Below are 10,236 nucleotides of genomic sequence, written 5' to 3'. Positions count from 1 at the left end.
TGTAAGGTCACTTTCCTGTAATACTGGTTTTCAGAGGTGAGGGTTAGTGGAGGAGACCGCATCTTTATGATAGTGTAAAGAAGCTACATGAAGGGAAAGTTGTCAGTGCGCTCTTGTTTCTTGGCCTAAGTTTGTTCTTTGGCATTGCAGGCCCTGGTAAGCAAAAATAAAACCCTAAAATTTGTTCAGCTGCTTTCACACAAGAAACTGCAGCTAGTGAAATGAAAAGGACTCCTTTCTCCCCCGCCCCGTGAACGGCAGCGCCCCTGGAGGCAGGTGAGACGAGGAGGCCGCCGTGCGGCACAATGGGCGCCACCTCACAGAGCCAGGCGCGGCGCGCGGCAGGACCTCGCGGCCAGACTGCGAGCGCAGTGGGCTGGAGACACATGGGCCCCACGGGGCGGCGAGGCCGACGGGTGGGTGCTCTGGCTGTGGGTAGCCCTTCTGTGGGAAAGAGAGAGGCGGCGGCGCCAGGCCAGCGCCTTCCTGCCTGCGCTACCGACTTCGGGCAAGCCTGGGCATTATCCAGCCACTGTAATTAGGCGTGCCCCTAGTTGCCAAAGCAACCCAAAAGGAGTGCTTCAAAACACACCGGCAAAGCGCGGGGCCGGGAGACTGCCTCTTACCTAGCCCACCCGCAGTGCTCCCAGCTGCCGCGCGATGGCGAGCAAACTGCCTTCGCTTCCCCTCCTCTCCTCCCTGATCCTCCCCGATCCTACCCGCTCCGCCTTCTCCCTCCCACCCCCGGCTGCTTCAGCCGCCTCCATTTTCCAGATCTTTCTCGAACCCGCAGCTCCTCGGGCAGCCGTTGCCCGAGTACTGACGGAAGGGGCCGAAGTCTAGGCGGGGAGCAGCCTCGGGCGCTGAAAGGAGACTCGCGCACCTCCCTGGCTGCCGAGCGCGCAGGCGCAGACGTATGTAACTGCCGGTTGGAGGCGGCCGAACCGCAGTGGAGAGAGATCTAGGCGGCGGAGGCAGCGGCCAGGGAGGCCTTCATCTCCGCCGCTGCTCCCCGACGCACTGTCCTAGATTTAATGCGTAGCGACTTCGGGTTGTTTTTCCTTTGCTTCTCTTAGGAGTCCCAATTCCTGGAGCAAGAGCTCAGAAGAGGACGCTGTTCCCGCACAAGAGGCTTCAGCACAAGCACCCCGACGATTAGGAGGCGGGATGTCTGTGGTTGGCATTGACCTCGGCTTTCTCAACTGCTACATCGCTGTAGCAAGGAGTGGCGGCATCGAGACCATCGCCAATGAGTACAGCGACAGGTGTACTCCGTAAGTGTCTTGGCTTGATCATAACCCCAACCCTAACAAACGTTTACTCCAGACCCTACGACGTGGTCCTGCCTGCTGGTTTCTTCTGATGCGCGCCGAACCTTGTGATGACAGGTGCAGCCCATCAACTGCAATCTCTAGAGACCGCAGGTTGGCGGGCCCAGGTGGGAGTCGGACTGCAAACCTGCTTTTCCTTCAAGGACAAGGGTCTTAACTCGCATAGTTCTCGAATCACCATTCTGTAACCACACACGCCCCCATTACCCCTTCCCCGCCTCTGTTCCCCAGGCCTGCTTAGTTTTGGGGGGTTGGTGCGGAACCATCTCGATATCCTGAACGAATTTCTGAAAAGATGACTGGTTACCTTTAGTGGGGTTTGCCTGAGATTATCGGCTGCGGGCGGGCAATTCCCATTAGCTGAGTAAAGAATTCTTCGTTCATTCTGCCCTTTCTCCTTTCCCCGTGTCTTTCTGCGTGACAGCTTTCAGAAAAGTAAGAAATAAAAACTTAGACTGCACACATCAGAAAGATGAGTTGCAGCGTCATCTGGCATTTATTTATTTATTTATTTATTTATTTATGAGAAGTTGTTAAGGTGTGCGGCGTTTTCCCCCAATGCCCTTGAAAATTCGGGGTAATCGAGCCGATTTCCAGTGGCGTATTGTTAATGATGCATTAATAGTGAGGGAGTGAGGGATGGGAGTTGTTGGCCTCCTGTGTTGGTAATGTTAGTCTGTTAATGGAAAGCGGTGCAGCTAGAACCTATCAAAAGCGTATTTGTGCAGAATGAATCGTAGAAGGATCAGGAGGCTGTCCTGTATAAACATGATTGTGGAGTGATTCTTTCATGAACAGTTGATGAAAGACTTAGGAGTGGCATTATGTCACGGAAACATGTTTCCACATGTTCCATTGTTTCTCTCTTCTGCGAAGTTTGTTGGCAAAGGATAATTAGACAAAGAATAATTAAGACAGGAATATGAAAAACTAGCCTTTTATTGTTGGCTCCTGTTTCCCGTAGTTTTATGAACAAACCAACTGTTCATATCTTTCTGTGGAAAAGTAAACATTAATTAGACTCTCCAAAATGTAATATTTATGTAAATATAAGACTAATCTTAAGATCAGTGTTAAACTAACCCTTTAAAATGATAAAATTACTATACTTTTATGAATAATTAAAAAATGTCAAGGAGATGTTGAAGAGTAGCTTACTTGAAGCAGTGTGTGCTTTGGTTTCTTTCAAGAATATTCCAAAGGGTTTTATACCATCTTATTCTAGATACATTTATTATATTCTGTGCATGTACATCCATGTAAAATTTGCATGTTTAAATTCTCAAATATGAGCATAGTACTGTTACAATGCTTGCTTCATTTTACATCTTTTTCCAACCTTTATGCACAATGAGAGGCTGAGGCAGTAATTGTGAACTCATTTATGACTTCATGTCTGCCAGATCTTGTTTAGCACCACAACAGATACAGGCTGCCAGAAAAGAACCAGTAAATTCCACTGTCCTCTTTCAGCAGAGTAGAGGTTTAATGGGGACAGTCTCTGGCTTCAGGGACTTAGCCCTTGGAAAAAAAGTGATGGGTAGGATGAACATTCCCCTAATCCTTAAAGCCTTATCCTAAAAGATCAGAAACTGGAACTGTAAGACGTACTGTATTTCTGGGTTCAGATGTCTTAGTAGTGAGTCCATGACCCTCTAAAGAACCTGGCCAGACTTAATAGACAGGGTGTTCTTTAAAAATTAGGGTGCTCATTTTCATGTTCTAGAAGTCTCTTTACTACTATTCTTAAGTACATTGGCTAATTCTGTGTGGCTGAGATTTAATATGATATTTCTGATCTGTGTGTAAGAGCCACTACTAATATCTAGAATGAACCAAATCCAAATGAGAAAATCGGTCAGGTGGAAGTTTTGTATTCTTAGCTTGCATCAGCAACTCTGTCCTTCTTTTTCATGGCTGTGTACTGTTATTCAGGATCTTTTGTTGCTGAACTAATACATCACTGTAGTTTGTTTTTACACTGTATTTACTGTGGAGCTTAAATTATTGAGTGAAAACATAGCTTTTCCAGATACCTGGACCTTTATTTATTGAATACTTATCTTGCAAAAAGCATAGCTATTAGATAACCTGTAACTTTTCTGAAACGCTACAGTATTTAATGATACATATAAACTAGCTCTTCAAAAACTTTTTTTTCTATATTTCAGCTGCTGACACCAAGGTAGTGAGACATAGGTATTTCCAGAAAGAGGAAAGGAAAGAATTTCTTGCAGAAAGAAGAAGGAAGTGTTCCATTTAAGTTAGTTGGTTTTGGCATTTATACTTTTTTATGTTCGTTTCATTAACAGACTTGATTATGTATGTATACATGGGAAGCTCCCGTGTATAAACCAAGAAGGACGGTTTAATGGAAAAGATAATTAAGTTTTGGCCTACAATTAAGGGACCAAGAACAAGTAATTTAACCTGTTATTCAGATTCCCCTTCTGTAAAGGTGGAATGCTTGTATTCGCTGCTCTTCTCCTCTTGTGCATAAACTGAAGAGGGAGAAGGAAATTAACATGCATAAGTTAGAGGAAAAAATTAATTTCAGAACATTTTCTTATTTAAAACAAGTACACATAATAGTACATGTTCATTGTAGAAATACAGGCACATTATGGGGCACCTGGGTGGCTCAGTCGGTTAAGCTTTCGACTTCTGCTTAGGTCATGATTTCACAGTCCATGTGTTTGAGCCCCACATTGGGCTCTGTGCTGACAGCTCAGAGCCTGGAGCCTGCTTTGTTTTCTGTGTCTCCTCTCTCTGCCCCTGCCCTGCTCGCACTCTGTCTGTCTCTCAAAAATAAATAAACATTAAAAAAAATTAAAAAATAAAAAGTACCGGCACATTAAAAGACGAAAGTAAGAATTGTAATTCCTCCATCCAGAAATAAAACTTAGAGTATTTTCTCTGTGTTTCAAGGATATTGAAAGTTTCAAGATTATACTTTATAGCCTGTTGGGTAACCTCTTTCTATGTAAAACATATTTCTATACCATTAGTTTCAGTGTTTGTATAATCATTTCTTTAATCCATCCCTTTTTGGACATTGAGGACATTTTTTAATAAGCCATACTGCAGTAGTTATTTTGGAACTAAATTTTTTAACCTTTAATTCCTTCAGATTCTTAGAAGTAGGATTACTGAGTATGCACATTTTTAGATAAGTTTGTATTATTCAATTAAGCATATAGATGTGGGGATTGGAATTTCTATCCCAGGCTTAATTATATCAAAGTGATTAGTTTCTTACAGGGGAAAAGAAAACTGCAGCCAAGAATCTTCATTCACTATTAGATTAAAGCACGTAATCAGCTAAAACACGCTGCCTTTGTTGATAATAGTGATTGCCATGTGCCAAGCATTGGGCTTCCATTGTTATACATGCTACATCAATTCTCTGAGTTTGGTAATACTAGCTTTTTTTTTTTTTTTTTTTTTTTTTTTTCTCCCTCCTTCATAAGAAGCCTAAAGCAAACTTAAATGTTTTGCCAAGAACTTGTAAGCAATGGAATGGATTCAGTTTCAGGCCTCTTTGACCCCAGAACCTCAGTGTCCTCCGTTATCCACTGGCATAAGGATTGTATTTCCATATTAACATAATGAGGAATAACGAGCACATTATTTGGCTGAGAAGCATCTTTGCTCTAATATCAATAAATTCATCAATTTTTGGCTAGTTTCTAAGAAATACTGTTTTAAAATGCTTTAATAGGCTTTTAAGTTATTTTAAGAACATGTAAAAAATCTTATTTCGTTTAAAAAATTCATAAAATTATACAACACAAAATATGTTAGTACAAGCATATGGGGGAAAGCAGTACGGAAGACAATAAACTACAAACAATGCATATTTCTTGTGAGTAGAATTAAGGCAGATGTGCTTTTAATACATAGACTATAATGTTTTGAATTTTTATGAACCTATTTTACAATAAGGAAAAGTGAAACTATTTCAAGAGATTTTTGTTAAGTGTAGTTTATATAAATTCTATATGATCAGAGTTCGTATTTTGTTTTTTGGTTTTCTGTCTTCCTTTTTCCCTATTTCCCTTTATCAGCGTATGAATAATCTGAAAATGTAGCAATATGTTATTTATATGTTACATTGAGACGTCCTTTTCAATGTACACACGTAGAAATCATTTACTTTGGGGTATTAAAAATAAACAGTTTTATACGTAGGAAATGCCAAACGCCAGAGGTTAATGGTAGATAGTTGGGTAGGAGGACTTTTTATGATGATAGCAGTTGTTGGGGATTGGGAGGGAGGGGAGGCTTTTACATTTTATTTAAATACTCTTTGTACCATATGAATTGGCTTTGTATGTTTTACTATGAGCTTATGTTAACTTTGATTAAAAATATTTTAAATGCAAACCAGAAAGTAAATTTCCTTTGTCTTTTCCCAACCACCTAGTAAACTTCAGTGTGTATGTTTCTAGGTTTATTACAAATGTATGAATATGCATACATAACTGGGATGTTTTTCTATTTGTTTTTAACAAAAGTAGAATTACATAATATTTTGCAATATTTTTTTCAGAATATAGTGTGGACATCTCAAACTTGTGCATTTGGGTCTAATTTACCTCATTTAAAAAAATTTTTATAAGAAAGTTCTTATTAAATTTCCAGTTAATGTACAGTGTAATATTAGTTTCAGGTGTACAATTCAGTGATTCAGCACTTCCATGCAACACCCAGTGCTCATCACAACTCTTAATCCCCATCATCTATTTAATCCATCATCTATTTAATCCATCCCCCCACCCACCTCCCCTCTGTTTCTTCTTTGTAGTTAAGAATCTGTTTCTTGGTTTGCCTCTTTTTTTTCTCTTATGCTCATTTGTTTTGTTTCTTAAATTCCACATATGAGTGAAATCATAACGGTATTTGTCTTTCTCTGACTGACTTGCTTAACATAATACTCTCTAGCTCCTTTGGGTAAATACCTGCTAGTGCAATTGCTGGGTCATAGGGAAGTTCTATTTTTAACTTTTTGAAGAACCTCCATACTGTTTTTCAGAGTGGCTGCACCAGTTTGCATTCCCACCAACAATGCAAGAGGGGTCCCCTTTCTCCACATCCTCTCCAACACCTATTGTTCCTTGTGTTGTTGATTTTAGCTATTCTGACCTAATTTATTTAAATGGCTGTACAGCATTCCATTGATGCACTACAGTAGTGGACATTTCAAATTGTTATTTTGGTGTTGACAAAAACAAAAATTCAATGAATACCTTTCCTTTTTTGTTTTTAATTGTGCTGAGAGAAGTGGAAAGGCAGATGGCTCATACATTAGCATGGCCAAAGCTAGGACTGTAAAATTTTTTACTATGAATATTTTCTATGATAAAATGAGTCTCTAGTTATTGCCTTGAATTTGTGGGTGAGAAATTCTGAAAAGTTTCTAGAAGGCAAGGAATGATAAGTACAAATTACATATTATCTATTGTGAGTTTAAGGTGTTTAACATGATATTGGTACTCTTTAGTATGTATGTGGTCACTACAATACAGATTAATCAGCATAGCTGTGTTCTGATAAAGCTTTGTTTACAAAAACAGGTGGCAAATGATAATTTGCAAATCCCTTGTCTAGGCATTCGTAATTGAAAGAACTTTAAAATTATTGTGCATTGCTATTTAGAATTTGACCTGTTGAATTTTAAGATAATCAGCTTTTCAGTTAAATATATCTTATTTAATATGACTAATTAGCTTTTTAAATATGTCTTCCTATGTATAGTTGACCCGTGAACAATATGGGTTTGAACTGTGCATGACCCCACCTAATGTGGACTTTTTTTTGACAAATACAGTACACTACCATGAATATATTTTTTCTTTCCTATAATTTTCTTAATATTTCTTTTTCTCTAGCTTAATGTAAGAATACAGTGTTTAATACATATAACACACAATATGTGTTAATCAGTTGTTACCACTAAGGCAGTAGGTTATTAGTAGTTAAGTGGGGAGTCAAAAATTATACATGGATTTTCAACTGTGCAGTGATTCAGCACCCCTAACTCCCTCATTGTTCAAGAGTCAACTGTAAGTGTTCATGTGATTTCTGTTAATAGTTTCAAGTTGTGAACCAATTTATTTATGAACTAGGCACATATACTAAAAGCATTTGGAATTAAATTTTTATTTTTTATATGTTAAAAATTTTTTATCCGTTGACCATATTGAAAGACTGGAAAGTTTTTGTGATTACTAAATCATATATGCCTAGGAGTCTTATTTTTCTAAGTAGCAAGCTAGAAAGCAAATGGCAACCATAAGTTCTTTTGAGAATATTCCTCCCCCACTTCCTTCTAGGGCAGTTTTTTTTTCCAGATAGTTAACCTTGGGAAATAATAACCAGATGTTTTCTTTACAGCAAAACTTCTCAGATCTGTTAATTTGTTTATAGGCATTGAAACATTCCAAGGAAAGAATGTTTTCCTCAATTTATTTGAACCTCCAAGGAATTATATTCCACAGAACAGTATTTGGAAAATGATGCTATAAAGCAGTGGTTCTCAGTTGGAGATTTTGCCTCTTAGGGTACATCTGACAATATCTAAAGATGCATTTTTGGTTGTCTGTCTGGGAGTGAGGAGTTGGGGGGATGGGGGAAGGGTGCTACTGCCATCTCAGGAGCCCCTGATTTAAACCAGTTGATTGCCCTCTCATATCATCATTAATTCAGCCATTGTTTTCTTAGCATGTGCTTGATAATAATTGTGATCTTAGGGAAATTGCCAAGGGAAAGCTGAAAATTTTTTAAATAGGGCTATTTTTTAAATCAAAGTGGTAAAATCAAGAGGCTTTGAATTCTTAGTGGAGATTGACAAAGAAGTAAACAAATTTAAAGAGTATGGACCTCTTAGGTGAGAATGAGAAGTCTCATAGTCTGTTGACAGTATGTGTTTTCTCCAACCTGATTGGTTTTGGCCTTATAAAAATAGACTTTATAAGAGAGAAAGAAAGTTAACCTTTAGTTTTAAGGGAAGATACAATTACAGCTTTCTTAAAGTAACACCTGTCATTTGGTTTTTATACCCCTCCTTTGTTGAAAGTGACATAGGACATTTAGTGACATAGGACATTTAGACATTGTTTGTTTAGAATTTTTGGCATTCTCTGAGAATCTGGGACTACCGCTAGGGTGGCAATATCACATTGGAAAGTAAACATTTAAGGGGCACGGTGCCTGGGTGGCTCAGTCAGTTAAGCGTCTGACTTCCCCTCAGGTCATGATCTCACAGTCCAGGAGTTCGAGGCCTCGTCAGGCTCTGTGCTGACAGCTCCGGAGCCTGGAGCCTGCTTCAGATTCTGTGTCTCCCTCTCTCTGACCCTCCCCCGTTCATGCTTTGTTTCTCTCTGTCTCAAAAATAAACAAACATTAAAAAAATAAATTAAAAAAAATAAAGATTTAAGGGGCATCGTAAACCCTCTATTTTTTTGTTTGATTTTAAGTATAAAATGGAATTTCTAAAGAGTTGAAATAAACCATAGAAAGTATAATATAAATAAATTATTGCGGTATACATTTGGGTAAACTATTGAATATTAAACTCTTGAAACTACTTTATAAAAACACTTATGTAGGCTGAAGTGTGGTATAATGTGTTTATTTCCCTTGGTGTTAGTAAAGTCAGGTAAAAGTTTTGAGAGATACTAGGTATTTTTATTTTTCTGAAAATATTTAGCAAGTATTTGTTTAATGATTGCATTCAAAAATCTTTTTGAAAGAAATTGAAGGAATTTGAAGCCTTTTAGCTATGTGAGGAAGGTTTTCTGCATATGGTAACTGGGTATTTTCAAACTATAACATTAAATTGTTTCAACTTTAAAGTTGTCTTTTAACTTCAGAGAATAATAATGGAAACTCACTGTTCAGTTTTTCTGTGAAGTGGTATGTGTGCAGCATAGTTCAAAGAATCTAGCACTTACTAAATTATAGTTGAATCAATGTTATTTGACACTACTGTTCTAACAGAAGGTAAGTTCTTAAAAATCAACTGAATAAGATTTTTGGTACACTCAAGTGATGGTAGCCTAGTATTGAAAAATTTTAAATGTTCATAAGTGTGTTCAAATAATGGAATTGAGAGAAAGATTATAATAAAGTAGTCTAAGAGATGGCAAATCCATATTTTCTCTGATGAACTGAAGGATGGAATGCCAACCATCCACATAGATAACCATATTGGGTATGCAAAATCTCTTCTGTTGGGGACTATGTTGAACTGAATTATTTGGAAGATGATTTGCTTGGATGTCTCAAATGTACCTCAATCTCAGCATATCCAAATTAGCACTCGTGATGGTCCATCCTCAAACCTGTTCTTCTCACAGTGTTTTCTGGCTCATTAAATGGCGCCCTCTGGGGGCACCTGGGTGGCTGAGTCAGTTGGGCATCCACAACTTTGGCTCAGGTCATGATCTCGCAGTTTGTGAGTTCAAGCCCCGTGTCAGGTCTGTGCTGACGGCTCAGAGGCTGGAGCCTGTTTTGGATTCTGTGTCTCCTCTCTTTCTGCCCCTTCCTCGCTTGCATATTCTCTCTCTCTCTCTCTCTCAAAAATAACATTAAAAAAAAATTTTTTTTTTTAAATGGCACCACTCTCTACCCTCGTATCCAAATGAGAAACCTAGACATTAGTCTTGATACTTGCCTCTTCAGAGCTCTTACCTGTTTTGGCACTGTTCAGTAAAAATGTTAGCCACATGCATAAATGTTCTAGTAGTTACATTAAAAAGATAACAGGTGAAATTAATTTTAATATATTTGATTTAATTCTATATATCCAGAATCTTATTTCCGTATTTTAAAATCAATGAGATATTTTATATTCCTTTTTATTTTTTTTAATTTTTTTTTTTTTAATGTTTGTTTATTTTTG

General features: G+C 38.3%; 1 protein-coding gene across 2 annotated transcripts in view; it reads left to right on the top strand.

The window, feature by feature from the left end:
- The first annotated feature begins 326 nt into the window (after positions 1-326).
- The window catches only part of HSPA4L (heat shock protein family A (Hsp70) member 4 like), a 54,066-nt gene continuing 44,156 nt past the window's right edge, over positions 327-10,236 (top strand). The window contains exons 1-2 of one of the 2 annotated variants that reach the window (XM_045467957.1): positions 327-416; positions 1,077-1,274. In XM_045467957.1, the coding sequence (XP_045323913.1) occupies positions 1,168-1,274 (107 nt within the window). In that variant the 5' untranslated portion in view covers positions 327-416; positions 1,077-1,167. Of the gene's footprint in view, positions 417-782; positions 915-1,076; positions 1,275-10,236 lie in introns of those variants that run through there. The other variant, XM_045467964.1, reaches the window with a different exon arrangement.

This window comes from Leopardus geoffroyi, chromosome B1 (genome assembly GCF_018350155.1).
Source record: "Leopardus geoffroyi isolate Oge1 chromosome B1, O.geoffroyi_Oge1_pat1.0, whole genome shotgun sequence".
Classification (NCBI taxonomy): Eukaryota; Metazoa; Chordata; class Mammalia; order Carnivora; family Felidae; genus Leopardus; species Leopardus geoffroyi.
This window is presented reverse-complemented; position numbering and strand designations above follow the sequence as displayed.